This window comes from Ciconia boyciana, chromosome 1 (assembly GCF_034638445.1).
Source record: "Ciconia boyciana chromosome 1, ASM3463844v1, whole genome shotgun sequence".
NCBI classification, from domain to species: domain Eukaryota; kingdom Metazoa; phylum Chordata; class Aves; order Ciconiiformes; family Ciconiidae; genus Ciconia; species Ciconia boyciana.
This window is the reverse complement of record NC_132934.1, coordinates 211,404,575-211,421,666: the sequence shown is the minus strand read 5'-3', so window position 1 is coordinate 211,421,666 and position 17,092 is coordinate 211,404,575. Positions and strand designations below refer to the sequence as shown.

The window sequence follows — 17,092 nt, the reverse complement described above, 5'->3', positions numbered from 1 at the left end:
ATAGGGAAAGCAAAAGCCGCGCACACAAGCAAGGCAAAGCAAGGAATTCATTCACTGCTTCCCATGGGCAGGCAGGTGTTCAACCATCTCCAGGACAGCAGGGCTCCATCACGCGTAACGGTGACTTGGGAAGACAAACGCCATCACTCCGAACGTCCCCCCCTTCCTTCTTCTTCCCCAGCTTTCTATGCTGAGCATGACGCCATATGGTGTGGAATAGCCCTTTGGTCAGTTGGGGTCAGCTGTCCCGGCTGTGCCCCCTCCCAACTCCTTGTGCCCCCCAGCCTACTCGCTGGTGGGGTGGGGTGAGAAGCAGCAAAGGCCTTGACTCTGTGTCAGCACTGCTCAGCAGTAACGGAAACATCCCTGGGTTACCAACACTGTTTCCAGCACAAATCCAAAACGTAGCCCCATACCAGCTACTGTGAAGAAAATTAACTCTATCCCAGCCGAAACCAGCACAAATACCTAAAATGCTTTGGGTTTGTAAATGTCTGAAAAGAGCTACCAGAAGCAGCCAGACTATATTTTTCCTCTTTTGTTATTCCAGTTGGTTACAATGAGGAGACATTAGCCAGCAATTATCCACTTTTTCTACTGATACTGTGGATGACAGCAGATGACCCTCACAACTTGCCTAATGACTAGGATGACCAAAAAGAATATGAGATTATTTTCTGATGATTGTAATCTCTGCATTCTTTCTCTTGAAGGAACATGGGCAACCGTATACCCAGAACAAATTTTAAATCTTAACTAATTTATTTTAAATAATTAACTAATTCCTAATATGTTGCAACAGGTTGGCTGAGTTTTGGTATGTTACTGAACTCTGTTTATGTGCACACACATACTTTTCTGAATTTGAGTTATAGCCAATATCTTGACTGTATTATTAACTTTTTAAGAAGTCTGTTTCTCAAAAGGAAAAAAAAAGGTTTATTCAATGACTTTTGCAGATATGTAGTTTCACTGTGCTGCTACTTCTGGCTGATCTGAGTCCCAGCTCAAAATCTCTGTGGAGAAATGGCTCTTAGCAGAGTTTTCTTTGCTCACTTATTCTTATTCTAGTGTCCTGCATATACTCTGCTGTTTTCTACCTCCATTATTTGAGGTCTTTTTATGGAAAAGTTACAATATTGTGCATTGGTTATAAGATGTAATACTTTCTGTGACTCTGAAAAACACCTGTAAGTGTGATATGGATTCACCTGGTTGATTTAATGAGCTAAATAGAAAGATTTTGTGCACTACTTATTGCTCTTTGGTGCACATCAACACTAAGCCTCAGTCCTTCAGTTCAGCACTTTTAAGTAGGCTACTCATAAAAACAAAATCACGGATATATTTGAGTGTTTCCAGTTGGAATTTAAGTGTTTCCTAATGCGGTGTTCCTCACCCCGTCGGAGTAACCTTTTCTACAGCTGGGTGAAAATGTCAAACATACCATACCTGTTGTTTGTTCTCTTGTTTTGGGCTTTGTTCATAACTGCTGGTTTTAGGACTTTCTTTTTATATAATGGTACCTGGTATTGTAATCATCTAATTTTTTTGGAAGACGAGAGCTATGTACTTCACACTAGGGTACCTCTTCATTTTAGGGGCAAATATACGTTTATCTTAATTTTGACATTTTAACTACACAAAATTCACAGTTCATTTACACCTTTGCCTGCCTTCAGTAGGCATTTTCATTACACGATCAGAACAAAGTGGGTCATTAGCTGTTCAGTACATACAATTTACATACCTTTAAGAGTAGCAGACAAAGTGGAAATTTTTCATTCATAGCTACTGGATCATTGGATGACACAATATATTTTCTTCCACTTGATTCTCATAAACCACTTCTTGAGTAGCAGGGAGAGTAATTGCTTCAGGAAAAGTTTATTACTGGATGTTTAACCACAGTAAAATTTTATGAGCTTTATGATGCATTATAAAGTTCTGTAGGAGGCAAAAATGTTTTGAGTTTCTGAGCTTGAAAGGTTGCTCAGTCAGACTCTCTGCCAGTTGTCCCTGTAACTGGAATTGTCTCGGTGTCCCTGAGTATCTTCCAAAAAATGAACTACAGAAATTATGAGCATTGGGTGCCTGCCTTATTTGCCAACGGTGAGTGCACAGATAGTTTTCAGGTAAGGCATCTTCCAACCAAAAAATGGATAGATTTTATTCAGAATGATTAGAGGAGTTCAGCCACAGGGTAAGAATAATGATAGGAAACTGTGGAGGAAGTTATAAGAAACTGGGGAGAAGAATTTGGAAAGAAAAAGTCAGTGTGGTTTTGTGACATGGTATAAAAAAACAGATCTGTATCCAAGGTGGAGTAGTAAGAAGAAATCATTGGAACCCATGTTATCCTTTCGCAGTAGTTCTGCACATAATCTCCCTTCCAGTTTCGCCCTTTCTCTTGCTGCCAGCGTCACTCAGCCTCCAGTTTGGTATGTGAGCACGTGCCAAGCCATCAGGGTCAATTCCTAATTCTTACACTTTCTGAAATTTATTTTTTGTGGACTTTTTCCTCCTTTAGTGCTTTCTCCAGACATGTGAGTGTAGAAGTGCTCTTTTTTTCCACCACACTACTTTCCTCTATATACCCATTTGTGGTTAAAAGCTGGTCAGTAACCTGGAAATGAAGTCATCAGGATTATTTCAAAGGACAGAATTTTGGAGCAGAAGAGAAATAGTTTGTCCCTTGAGGCCTTTCAGATATTCATAGAAATTAAAGGAGAGTCAATTGTCTGTGATTTTATTGCCTTTGCTATTTTATGGGGGGATCAGGAAAATAATGCTGGTCTTGAGTTTGAAGATGGGGATGCATTTTACATAGTATTTGCAGAGTGGGTTTTAAACTGCTCAATGTCAAAAATAAGTACTTCTGTAGACTTTTTTGCTTTTCCTTTTTCTGAATTTGTGGTTTCTTACCACAAAATCGTTCTTTTTTTTCTCTAGGGCTTCATTAGGATGTTTAGCATCGGTTACCTGATCCAGTGTTGCCTTCGGATTCCATCCACCTTCCGGCATCTGTTTACAGAACCATCCCGGCTACTTTCCCTCTTCTACAACAAGGAAAATTTCCAGGTTGGAGCTTTTCTGGGATCTTTCGTCAGTATATACAAAGTAAGCTTATAACATAAAGAAATGATGAATGCCATGGTTTTTATTTCACTTTTCAGAGTATCTCGAAGAGCTAAAAAGTCTAGCTGCTTGATATTACTGATACTGTTTGCTACAGCATGTCACCAACAAATTCTGTAGTATTGCAGTAATCAAATTGTAGATAGAAAACTAGTCTTCCATTCTGTGCGTGTTTTCTGTCATTTCTGAATAAACTAGATGGGGTTTGCAGCATGGTATCAAGATCAGGAGATAGGGAGTACTTCAGAGGAAGTGAATTCAGATTTCAAAGGGACTTGCTGTTACACAAAAACATTTTAGTGCAGACACAAGTAGTGACTGCAGTAGCAGCAGTGTTGCCAGAGAGAAGCCATTTGCAGATTTTTTTGGCTCAAATATCTGGAATTCTTACTTGACGCTGAATAGCAGGAGATTACAGAACATATATCATGTGCAGCTGAGGAGACATTGCACTTACCGCTTGAATATCTACCCTTCTACACCATTATAAGATGACAGATTGCGAACTGATACACATTCATACAGAACTGTTGGAATTAATTGAATTATGTTTATTTATGCCAAAAGAGAATGTGACGAAGCACACACCCTAAGGGAGAATATATTGCATAGTGCAGTGCTGAAGTGCCTTTTGCACTTTTATATTCTTAATCACACATGTCATTTTTCAACTGCCACTTTACTTGCTCTGCAAAGTTAAGATAATTCAGTATTATTCACGGTAAATACTACTTACTGAAAATTTTTTAAAAAAGTGTTATTTGGAAGCAAAACAGCATTTCACTTGACTTGCAGTCAGACTGAGAGGCAAGAATGTGTAAGGTTACAGAGTTTAAAATTTTTGATGGCAAAGTGCAAATGGGCTGTTCAGAATTTATTTGAAAATTAAATTTTGCTCAAAATTTAAGAAAAGAGCCTTTAGAGAAAAAAGTATTTAAATTGCAAAAGCTGAAATGATTTTGATGTCTTTTAAAAGCTCCAATTGCAAAGTGTAATTTAGTTCTATAGATAGTAATTTTATGGGGGTGACATACTCTGACCTTTATTTATAGTTTCTTAAGTATGTACTCAGCACTGGTGAGGCCGCACCTTGAATCCTGTGTTCAGTTTTGGGCCCCTCACTACAAGAGAGATCTTGAGGTGCTGGAGCGTGTCCAGAGAAGGGCAACGAAGCTGGTGAAGGGTCTGGAGCACAAGTCTGATGAGGAGCGGCTGAGGGAACTGGGGTTGTTTAGCCTGGAGAAAAGGAGGCTCAGGGGAGACCTTATCGCTCTCTACAACTACCTGAAAGGAGGGTGTAGAGAGGTGGGGGTCAGTCTCTTCTCCCAGGTAACAAGTGATAGGACGAGAGGAAATGGCCTCAAGTTGCAACAGGGGAGGTTTAGATTGGATTTTAGGAAAGATTTCTTCATGGAAGGGGTTGTCAAGCATTGGAAGCGGCTGCCCAGGAAAGTGGTTGAGTCACCATCCCTGGAGGTATTTAAAAGACGTGTAGACGTGGTGCTTAGGGACATGGTGTAGTGGTGGACTTGGCAGTGTTAGGTTAAGTGTTGGACTCGATGATCTTAATAGAATCGTTTAGGTTGGAAAAGACTCTTATTCTACGATTCTACTTTCTGTTATTGTTTGTGTTCCATAACTTATACAGATTTGGATTGCATTATATTTTTCTTCCAGTTTGAAATAAGCATGTAGGGCAGCAGAGATTCTAGTCACTCCAAAAGTTTGGACCACAGCCAAAAAAAAAATCAAACGCTTGATGCATTTTGAACCCAAAGGAATTGCATTATGGACTGTTTTGAAAAAAAGTCCATCTTGTCCCTAAAACAGTCCAAAATGCCATTGTACGATTGTAGTAGCTATACTATTAATATTCTGTGTTCCCCTTACTGTTAATTAATGTCAGCAAATGTGGTTTTGCAGAAAATAAGTTGGCCATGGTAGCCTGGTTTCCTTTTTTAAATTAGTTTACAAGTTTCAGTAGGAAAGTTGACTGTCATAATTGCAATGTATCAATGGCTTTGCAATGAATTTATTTATTAGAAATCTGCACTGTAAATAGCTAGTGAGATCACATTTGTGTTACTGTGTCCATTTTTGGACACAGGTATTACTTCATTTCTTCTTTTTATTTTAATGTCTTTTTCAAGGGCGGGTTCACCTGAGGGCCACCAAGGTGATTTGAGGACTGGGTCATATGATGTGCGAGGAGAAGCTGGGAGAACTGGGTTTTAAGATGGAGAAAAAAGGCTCGGGGAGATTTTATTGCTATACCTACAACTCTTGGAGGTGTGCAGTGATAGGATGAAAGGCAATGGATACAAGCTGAAATACAGGAGATTCTGAAGAAATATAAGGAAATACATTTTCATGTGAGGGTGGCCAAATATTGGAACAGGTTGCCCAGTGAGGCTGTGTAGTCTCCATCCTTGGAGATGCTCAAAACTCAACTGGACAAATTCCTGAGCTATCTGCTCTAATTAGACCTGCTTCAGGCTGGACCAGATGATCTCCAGAGGTCCCTTCCAACATAAATCATTCTTTGATTCCATGAAAAGCACACATTAGATGGATTAAGAAGCTGATAACACATATCTCAAAGTAGACATCAGCAGGCTGTCATAACGAATTATATAATGTTCTCTCGGTGCCATCAGCACTGGATTGGGTGTTACTAAACAGCTCTCAAACCATTTAGAAGCAAACAGAAGTTTACCAGGGGTAAAATTTGGAGACATAGTATGGCTTTCCAAAACAGTTAAAAAAACAGTGCAGAGGATGTTACAGATGTGGAACAATCTGGATCATTTGGTAACCTGCAGCCATCCAAATGAAATATATTTTAATGCAACCTAAGCCACAATTACTAGCATCTATTCTGGCCTGAACAGCTGTGTATTGTTGTCTGTGTCAACAAACAGGATATTACGTGTTTCACTGTGTCTTTTAATCATATGCAGTTCTAACTTTTTAGATTAATGTGTCTTCCTGGTTCCAGAATTTATTGGATGTATGGAAAAATCTCAAGGTGTTTGGTGTGTAGTTGAAAACAGACTTTATCGTGGGAAAGAGTCTAGACAACTACAGCAAATGAAGATGATGTGAATTCAAGGTCAGCTTTGGAATTAGATTGGTATTCAAATTAGATTGATCTGCTCTCTGATTTTGAAAGAAATGGTAGCGGTAAACTGTTAATTAAAACACCGAAATGTTTCAGGTACTGTGGGTTATGAGTCACACTACACTCTTAATTCATACTGTGTGCTATATTACTAGCTTATAGAGGAATATCTCCAGTCTATGCGTTATGAAAGAGAAATAACTAGGGCTAACCCTGGTCTCTGTTCACCTACAGGGTACTAGTTGCTTCCTGCGTTGGGTACGAAACCTAGACGATGAGCTTCATGCACTTGTAGCTGGTGAGTCCATGGCAAGAAGTTTATATTGCCTCTGTTGGCACTCTGCAAATATTTCTCTTGTCTGTCCTCCCATTCCCTTTTCAGACTTCTGTGATGAAAATAGGACTGTGTACATCAAGGTTGTGTCAAAATGACAGTGGTGTTTCAAGTAGCTTCCAATAGAGACTTGCAATTAAAATTGTAAGGCAAATTCAGTCAAATGGTGTGTTTTTTACGGTCAGCTTCAAGGACAGTATATTATTGTATGCACAAATGTGAACTTGTCCTTTATTTTCCAACTGTAGAGATGTGAGGTTCGACTACTGACTCTTCCATACGTGACAGAATACACAATTGAAAGGATGGGCTCCACTGGATCCACTGGATCCTTTTGCCACTGGATCCTTTTGCCACGACATTTGGGTGGTGGTGCAGGCCCTTCCCTGCTGTTTGTGCATCTATCATGTATTGGAACCTCAGAGGTCTCTCTTCCTTGTGGGATGAGAGAGGAAATTTTGTGCTGTGCTCCTGAGCACTGAACTACAGATTTATTTCAGGGTTTCAAATCTCTCTTTTGTTAATGACATAAACCATATTTTGATGGGCAGCACAGGAACATCACTGAAGTTTGTTGTAGCAACAGAAAACACAATCTTACGCAGTGTCTGTTGAGCTGACTTACTGCAACAGCAACAATAAATCACAATCTTAACAATACTTTTGTTTTCTAATTGTTACAGGCTGTCTAGCAGGATTTTCTATGATGTTTTACAAAAGTACTACTATCTCTATGTATCTGGCATCCAAATTAGTAGAGGTAAGATATTACCCTCGTAACAGAGTTCTTCATTTCATCTATTTTTTCAAGGCAGAAAAAGAAAATTAACTTCACAGGCTTTGTCAGACAATTCCAGTATAATACAAAGTTGTGTGGTGGTGGTGTGTTTCAGTACGTGTTTGCCAAGAGGCAGTGCCGTTCTGTGGTCTCATTTCTTTCTTATTTTCTTTTCTGTGACTCATTTTAAAAGTCCTTTATCCACTGGTCTCCATGTAAATTCTCCATGAATTTTTTTAATCTCCTGATAGCCCTTTGCTTTGTAGGTTTTGCAGATTTTTTTAAATCTGAAAGTTCCAAGAATGTCTGTTCTGCCAGAAACATAAATCGGACCTAGTCCTTAATTGCAGATTTATTGCCAAAAGCTACAGCTTAACTTCCTGCCTTTGTTCCCTAATTTTGGCGTTCAACAATCTAAGATAACTCAAAATAACTTAGGTTTTAGTCTATAGCTGGAGTTGTTTGTCAGTATACTTCAACTGATTGAATTCCGAGCTTTGCAATGAACTTCGTTCTAATTACTATTTCTCAGGCTTGAATGATTTCTATGAACTTGTTAAAATTCGAAGCCCAGGAAAAAAACAAAGTTGTAGAGTTTGGGTATGTTGATTATACTTTGCTAACCAGCTTTTGATTTCTTACTGTGATTTGTCCATAAAATCGGGACTTAGTCATGGTTATTTCCCCAACAGCACCACTGGAATAAGTTGAGAGTGTTCTCTTATGCATCATCCCTGAATCACAAAGCTTTCTCCTGCAGACCTTGAGGGCCTTGTTCCCTAGTGATATTTATCCACCTCCATTACCAGAACAGAATTCATTTCAAAGAACATAAAAAGAAGGAACTTTTTTTTTTTAAGCATAAAATTAAACATAAAAAGGGAAGGTATAGTCTGTTTATTCTTGCTCCTTGTAATCCTAGATCAAGCTCTGAAGGTAGTTCACATACTGGTTATATAAAAGCAAATCTGAGTTATCTGTATTGACTTTCAGAACACCAGTTGTAAAAAAACATTATTTTGTATTGCTGATGGTTTTCTCTGGACTTTGAGACATTGTGGCTGCAGTGAAATAAGAAAAGTGCTGTGTGTTCTTTCTTCTTTTTTTTTTTTTTTTTTTTTTCTACTTTTATCATCTTACACAAGCCAAGGGTAACTGACCAAAGAGGCGTGTGCTGCTTTGGAAGGTCAAGCTGTGCTCAGGAAAATAAACTTTACATGTTTTCTCAGAAAGGAAAGTATGTGATTTCAAGCTGTTTAAGAACAGTGAATATTCACTTTGTTGGAATAGTTATTGCATTATTCTTTTGCTTTTTTAAAATGAAGAATTTAACATAGCAAACTTTCCCTTTTTTTATCTTTAAGATCCATACTACCTTTTAACACCTAAGCTGTTGCTAGGTCCTGTTCTATACATTAATAGCTTCTTGTTCTATTGGTCTTGGATAGCTTCTATAAGCTATCTCAATCAATGTCACATTTGTGGACATATACAAAAATATATGAGGATAGGTTAGTAATGTTGACATGTTACTTTGAAAAGGTAAAATAAATAAAAAGTAAAAAGCTACTTTTACTTTGTTTATTTTGTTTCGTTCAGCATTTATTGTTTATTTTTATAGACTATGTACTTCAAAGGCATTGAAGCAGGAAAGCTTCCCTATTTTCCTCATGCAGACAGCATCATCTATGCCATTTCTACATCGATATGCTTTCAGGCAGTAAGTATGTTGTCTTCTAACAGAATATGAAGTTCTTCTAGTTTAAGTCAAATGTTGAATGAAATGAGGAGTACAGGGATACAGTGATATAGAAAAGATAGTGTGATGTCGTGATTCCAGCAAGATGCTGTGAATTGGGGCTCCTGCATCCTGCTTTTGAGTGTCACAGTGGGAAGATCATTTCTAGGACTCAAATTTCTCATATGCTTATAGCTGATTACATTATACAAAGCATTGAATACTTTGGAAAGGATCTCAAAATGCATTGCTCGAGAAGATGAACATAAATGTATGGGCTTTCATAAGCATATGAACGCACTGTTTCTCAAGGAGACAAACAATATTTTGTAATATTTTATGGTTTTTTTAATCAACTAGAAGTTTTCACTTTCAACTAACTTGAATTAAAGTTGCCTATTTGAAAGAATCTGCAAAAATTAGTAAGAAAATATGAAGTTTTATATTTGAAACAAGCTGTAGTTACCATCTTCTGCACTTCCCAAGCCAATTACATGCCTTCACCCTCACTCCTTTTATCGTCTGCATCAGCTAGAAAAGCTCCTTTTCAGTGGTACCCAAATTACTCTACTATTCCACTACATGTCTCCATTTCTAGACCTTCTTCTGAAATATCCCACTGAATGTTTTCTGGACCTCCATAACTATATGTATTTCTTGTACCTTTCAATAAAAAGAATATAAAATGACCCTAAAGCAGGGTCAAACCCTAAATGACCCCTTCTGCTGTCTCGTGCTTAACAGGACAGTTCCACTCCTCCTCCTCATTGCTCCCATATATTTGGGAATATCTCTCATTCTAGTATGAAAATGAATTGGTATTTTAGTGCTTGGGATGTGCCTGAAGGTCTGCAGCATTGAAATCTCCAAAATACTATTGGCAAGGACCATCGTATGAGGCCAACAGAAATAAAGTTAATACAAGAAAAGAGGAAAGGGTTTTTTCATTACTTAATAAGTATTTGGAAAAGGAGCCTAAGACTGGAAATAGATTACTAGGTTTAGGAGGGAGGAGGAAGGGGGAAATTAGCAAAGGGATCTATGCTGAGGTGTTTGTTACTCACTATATTCATAAATTACCTGGAAAAGTAATGGAATAGAGAGAAGACAAGGATTTTGTTTATATAACATTATTTAACATGAAATATGAAGATGACTGACTACAAGAAATGGTAGACCACAAAATGCAGAGTGAGTGGAGGTTAAAATAGCAGGTAAATTTGGCATCCACAAGTGCAAAATCATGCAGGTAGGAGTAATAAGGATTATTGTTGCTTTGTCTGCAATGAGATCGAAGTTAACTGCCACCACTTTTGAAAGACAGTCTTATGGGAATATCAGTCTGTGCTGGTGGAGGTCATGTATAGCATCGAATTCAGCTGTGAGTGCTTTGTCTACTGGCAGTGCTGGACCTTGGCAGGTGATCACAGCTGCTTTCGGTCCATGAATCACGAGATGATTTTAAAAAAATAATAAATATATATATATATATATTTCCATAACTATCCTTTCACTGGTTTTGGCAACGTAATGTAGCAGATGAAGCTTTTGCCTGATGCTGTCAGGTGGCCTTGACAGAATACTCTCCTTGCAGGCTGTCATGGAAGTTCAGAACCTGAGACCTTCATACTGGAAATTTCTTTTACGACTAACAAAGGGCAGGTATGTAATTGGGATTACGTTATGGCTTGTCTAAACACGCCATTGATCACATTCAACTTTCGATGTCATTGCTGTCAACAGCAGAGCTGTAGGAGTATGTATGGGCTAATTTCCTGCGTATTTACTTTGCTTTTCAAATGGTTTCCAGTCCACTTGAAGTTCTTTGCTGCTGAAGTGACACTGCTAAGTTTAGTCTAATGACAGGAGCAAAGACTTAAATCTAGTTAAGACTATTTAGCAGATGAGTGTTTTACTTGAAGGATTTTTTATCTTTAGTTCACTTGGAGGGTGGAATGCTTTCAGATTTCAGTGGAATATGAAGAATCTGGTAAACAACAATACAGGTTGAAGAAATGACTTAGTATGTACAGTGATCGACAACATGGTATTACTACATGTTTAGAAGCATTACTAGAAATGTCAGAGTATTTCCTAAGAATACTTTGAAGATTCAATAGTTTTTTATAGGACATCTATTTCAGTTGGGAAAGGAATTTTTTTTCTTGGAAAACTAATGAAAAATTTTCACTGATTATAACCAAAAATTTACCCTGTAATGTCTTATTGGATATTTTTTCTCTTGTTTGCTGTGGGGATCTAAAATGCTTACCTTTTAAAATAGATTTTGCTGTAACTGATTTATAAAAATACAATTTAGTAAAGTGTACGCTATTATACTGATGTACTATGTGGCAGAAACAAGGCATCCAAATCATGATGTAGATCAGTTTATGAATGGGATTATAAAAGGTAATGTTTGTCGTGACACTGAGCTCTCCAGACTATAAAAATAGAAGTGAAATCAGAGGCCAGTCCCTGGAGCATGTTGAACCTACGCTCCCCATGGCACAGTACACTCTTAGCTGGACAGGAGGTGACTGAATACATTGCTAGACATAGTGGGAAGCTTTCCTTGGGATGCCTGGAGGCAGTCTGCAGGCAACCTCTGAGGCTGTACAAACATGATCCAGGGAATGATGTCAGTGCAGATGTCCAATTTTGGCTGCATTTTTCCTTCTTGTGCTAATCCTAAGATTGCTTTAGTTGAAAGAGAGGAGGAAGAGAAATTCTATTCTGCTCATTTGTTTTATCTGAAGTAAATCTCTGTAATAGTAATTTCGATACTCTCTCCATAGAGGCAGGTTCTTTTGGTATTTCATAGGTCTTTCACTCAACAATTTTGAAGACTAAAGAGATGGAAATAGATTGTAACACCCTTAAAGTTGTTATCCACACTTGGGCAGGCTTGGCTGGAGTTTGCGAGGCTGGGGGAAGAAAGAGTAGCGTATTTTGTTTTGACTTTTTTTTGTGAAGTTAAACACAGAAGGGGACTCTCGCCTTTCCCCTTTTCCACAAGCTGTGTTATATAAAGTGTGTCTACACTAAGCACTATTAATCAGAATTGTCAGATTATTTTTTTTTTTAAATCTTTATTGCCCAAGATGAAAAACTTGTAGTCTCTAAACAGTGCAAGCTGAAGCCTGTATTTCAAAGATTTGGATAGTCGTTCATGAAGTGAAATAATTTTAATGATTTTATAAATAAATTAAATTAATTTATAAAAAAATAACTGTTAATAATTTTATTTTTTCAAAAGTAAATTAATAATCTGTTCGCTCTCTCGTGTCTCTTCTTTTTCAGGTTTGCTCTCATGAACAGGAAAATTTTAGATGTATTTGGTACTGAGGCATCTAAGAACTTCAAGGATTTCACACCTAAGCTTGACCCAAGATACACGGTTGTGCCACCAGAGCTACCGCTGGAGCTGTCTTGAAAACGATAGTATATCTTGTCATTGAATGTGATCAGCATTTTGTCCTGAAAAGTTAATTAAGTTAACAGTCGTATGCATGGAGGAGGGCTTGGGCTCCACTTCAGTATTATTTGAATGAGAAATGCTTTTTACCAACCAAAAATACTGAAGCTTTGCAGGAAGGTGTGGCTTAGTGATTAAGCCCCTTCCATACACAGAAAAAATTTCTGGATTACTGTAGTTGGTTGACAGTATGGTAGAATCCTGAATGAATTAAACAAATGAGTAATATATTTAGAGAAGTAAAATATAAATATGCATAATAATTTAAAAAATTCTGTAGTTCATACCAGTAGAATATTTCTTGGTAAAACTAAAAGTAATTCTTAATTTACAAAGGAAGACAAGTGGCGTAGTTTAGGTCCAAAATTTTACCTGATCTTAAAACTATTGCAGTCGGGTGAAAATGCCTCCTTGGCTTTCTAAATTGCGTCACTGATACATCTCAAAAGAGTCACCACCCACTCATTATTTAAAATTACAGTGTTTTTACACAGCTATGGTTGCAAAAAAAGGCATTCCTTAGGAAAAGAAAAGGCAGATTAATTCAGAAATCACATTCCAGGGCTGTAAATCCCACTGATGATACAGCTAACAGACAAGGAAAATAAGGCGGCGGTACCGGTGACTGCTGCGCCATGAGGAGCAGCAGGGTGTGGTGGTCAGTATCTGCCAAGTGGAAAATGACAAAACCGGCAGAGGAAGGAATGAAACGTTCCAGCCTCTGAGATGGTGCTGGAAACAGCAGACAGTTACAAAAATAAAAAAGCCAAGAACAAAACAAAACAAAATCCCCCAAAATATACTGAAATTAAATGTTTATTTTTAAAGGGCTTGACATTGTCGCTTTAGATGGCATCGGGTTGTTTGTCAAGCTGCAACGCCAGTCAGCACTTCTGTAAAAGAGAACTGACCCCTGAGGTTAGACTGTTACAAGAGAACAGTTTTGACGATAGTATTAATAGTATTTTTTCCTTGTATTCAGTGAAGAGTGGTTTTCCGTCGGTCCATCAGACAGCCACGACTGGGACAGTTACATTAGATTTAATATGGTACTCAATGCAAATAACTACCTATGCAAATTCCATCTCATTTTTACCCTGCGTATTTCTGCAGATAATGGTTTGTGTTCTAAACTGAGACCTTGACATGCTAATTGCTTTTTTTGCTTTGGGGGGCTTTTTTAATTTAGAATTCATTCAGGTGATGCTGAATGGTGTTTGTTACCCTAGAACTTAATGAAAAGATGAACTATATTCACATTAAACTGAAAAGAGACGAGGTAAGCCAGGGAACGGAAACTGCCGTAGGTTGCATGTATTTTAAAAAGAAAAAAGAAGAAGAAATCAGTGTTTTATTGGAAGTCTTTGTCAGATGTTATGAATTGGATTAATTAATAGAATCTTTGTCTTGTAACACTGTAATCCTACCCCAGCCTTAAGTATATTTTAATTCCCATAAATTTAATTTCTTATTACTGGATATACAATAGTTTTTATCAGATTTATAGAAATTTCATGAAAATTGTACCTGTCTTTGCACAAAATCTGCTTCTTCATCAGCTACTGTAACAGTGATGCTTTATCACTCTTACTGGAGGTGCTTCAGCCTTTAAAACAGCAGTTGTCCAAGTTAGTGTGAACCAAGTTCTGCAAGCTAGTTTGTATGCAAGATTTCATTGCTTGAAATATTATATTAAAATTCCTCAAAAGGAAGTAAAAGTTAATTCAATGAGAACTTTAAAAGGATCGTAATAGGTTTGTAGTGTTTTTCCACTGGAATATGGTCTAAAATATTTGACCTTGTAAAGTCTGAGAAGTTATATATTTTAGATAATACGCTAGAACTCACACACTATATTATGAATACATTCTAGTGTGACTATATACCATTCTCAAACTTCAAGATACTTTATAGATGGATTAATTTTTTCACTGGAATGACAATTGTGATTGTTTCTCTATTTGAGTTAAAAAAATCCAAGTACTACATCTCAGCAGCTAAACAACACTTTTGTCTATGTCTTCTTGCTTCCAAAATTTACAGTCCTTGTTTTGAGTTATTTTCATGTAATATAAAAAGAAACTTAAAAATTTTAAATTATTTTTATTCAAATCAAGTATATGTAAGAGAAAAAAAATAAAGTCCTAATGTTTTTCCCAATAATAAAGTTGCTGCTTGAAAAAGTGACTTTTTGTTTATGTTGTTGTTATTAAGCCATTGGGAGTCATCAGTGAAGCGATACTCGGTGGTGAAGGAATGCCAGGAATGTGACTGAACATTTACATTTTATGCATTTGTTACAAAATAAAGTCCTAACGCAGTGTAAGCGAAGAGATAGTGCCAAAGCAGTTCAGCTGGCAACTTCAGCTCTGCGCTTGCACAGGTAATTACGCAATATGTGTTGACGTTATTTCATTTCTTTTTTAAACAGAGAAAGCCACATAGCCAGTTATGAAGGCAGTGAAAAGCTGCACGCCTCCAGCTCTGCCCGCCACGTGGCCAGACGGTTGGGTCTCGTGACTGAAATGGCAGCGTTTCCTACCACCTCATGTGGCACGGCTGTTTATTTTTTTGATCATATGATGGGTATCTGTTGGATCACGTCCAACTTCTTGCAATAGAAGTTGATTTTGCAAAGAGGAATACGGGGGGAGACTTGCTCAGGAGATGGTGGGAGGTGGTGGGTCAACCTGAAATATCACAGCTCCTTGACAGAGATTTGGGTGTCCTTAGGGAGGCTGTGCAGGAAGACGGTGCTCGGCTCCCTGCAGGCATTTCAGGAGGGTGTACCGAGAGCTGCTTCCTCATCCGTGGCTCTCAGGAGTCAGGAGCAAATACGCCTTTGGTAGGCAATTTTTTCAGCTTTTCCTGAAGTTGTTTGCAAGCATGGCTCTTCTGGAGAGTTCATCGCCATCCCTACCGCTCTTACTGCACTGCCCTTGCTCTGCATCTCGCTCTCTGTGGCTGTACTCCCCATCTTGCACCCAGACCCCCATGCTCCCTGCGTCCGATCGCAGACTTTTTCCTCAGTTCCTCTTAGGTCTTCATCCCTCTCCCACCTCTACCCAGCCCAGTGTCAGCTGTCCCCTGTCCTCCCGTCTGTCTTACAAGCTCCATTTACAGCCCTTGGATGCCTCCTTTTGCTTCTCCTCCAGAACTGCTCCTTCATTGGGCATCCAGGGGAGTGCTGCTCCTGCCAGATGGAGCAGCCAGGCAGGGATGTCCCTGTGCACCCCAGCTTTTGCTGCCAGCCTTGGGTTTTGGTCGGCAGAGCTGCTTTAGGAGCAGCAGAATTCAGCAGTCCAGATCTAGAGTTTTCCCCTCGCAATCCAAGACGTTCTGGCTGCGACTAATATACATGTGCGAAATCCCAGAGTGAAGGTTGCGGTTGTTCTTCTATCTTGTATGATGGATGCTCATTAGTATCCTTTGCCTGCCGCCTTTCAGCTGATTTTCAGGCCATATGAGATTGCTCCCGTTGCAGACCTTCATCGCCTGTTGGATGGTGATGATGAAGGTGTTGACATGGGCCACTGAGATCCACTAAAGGAGAGGATTTTTTTTTACAGAATCACTTTAAATCTAGCACAAGGCTGAGATTAGTGCAGATTTGCTGGGTTCATGTGTGGTAGATACTTCCACCAGGGAGCGCATGAAGGCATATAGAAATGTTAGAGAGCTAATAATAAAAGCTAAGAGTGCCTACAGTGACACATTTTTAGTTTTTATAGATAACGCTGTCTCAGTTCATGAGGAAGATGAGTAAAACATCAGAACTGCTTCAGTGTAGATGGAGTGATTTCACTGCTGAAAGTAAAAGCTTGAGTTTCCTTGTATTGTCTCACACCTGGGTCTCCAGGCCAATCTCAGAAGCTCTGGCTTCTGCAGGTGACATTTCTCCAGGCGAGGCTGCTCTGAGAAAATACGGGTTTCTGTTGTGTGGTTAAGAAGTTCCATGTTCGTCTTTGTTTCTCAGCCACAATGAGAACCAAAATGTCTTCCATAATGTGGGCAACCTGTTCTCCTAGTAGCTTCCCACACCTCTCATAGCAGACCTGGGACCCTTTTACCCCAGCTGTCTTAGATGGGACATTTCTGAGAACTGTCAGTAAGGCTCAAAAATAATTTTCATAGAACTTGTTGGGTTGTTCCCTTTCTCCTTTGAGAGTTTCCCTCTGCTTTGCCCAGGCCACTCTACTTTTGCATTTGAGGACGTGGGAAGGGGTTTGTTCCAGATGCTTGGTGACATCCCAGACAGAGAGGTCTGCTGTTGTCTGAGCTCAGCCCTATGCTTGGCAAATTAAAATTGAGGACAGCTTGTGTGAAAATGCCTCAATTTCGACTCTGCCAGCAGAAAATATTTTTAGACAACTGGTCCTGGGGTGGGTGTGCACTGACAAGGCACAAAAAGAAAGAGAGCAAGAAAATCAGTGATGCTTAAATTGAGCTTTTACTGTGTTTAGGATTTTTTTTTCCACAACTACTTTTAACATGGAGCAGAAGCA

At 38.7% G+C, this 17,092-nt stretch overlaps 1 protein-coding gene across 1 annotated transcript in view; it reads left to right on the top strand.

Annotated features, from left to right (window-relative positions):
* TMEM135 (transmembrane protein 135) overlaps positions 1-14,768 on the top strand; it is a 189,183-nt gene extending 174,415 nt beyond the window's left edge. Inside the window, exons 10-15 of the mRNA XM_072850762.1 lie at positions 2,953-3,120; positions 6,494-6,557; positions 7,277-7,353; positions 8,993-9,091; positions 10,704-10,771; positions 12,413-14,768. Coding sequence (XP_072706863.1) covers positions 2,953-3,120; positions 6,494-6,557; positions 7,277-7,353; positions 8,993-9,091; positions 10,704-10,771; positions 12,413-12,545 — 609 coding nt within the window. The 3' untranslated portion in view covers positions 12,546-14,768. The remainder of the gene's footprint in view (positions 1-2,952; positions 3,121-6,493; positions 6,558-7,276; positions 7,354-8,992; positions 9,092-10,703; positions 10,772-12,412) is intronic.
* Positions 14,769-17,092: the final 2,324 nt, after the last annotated feature.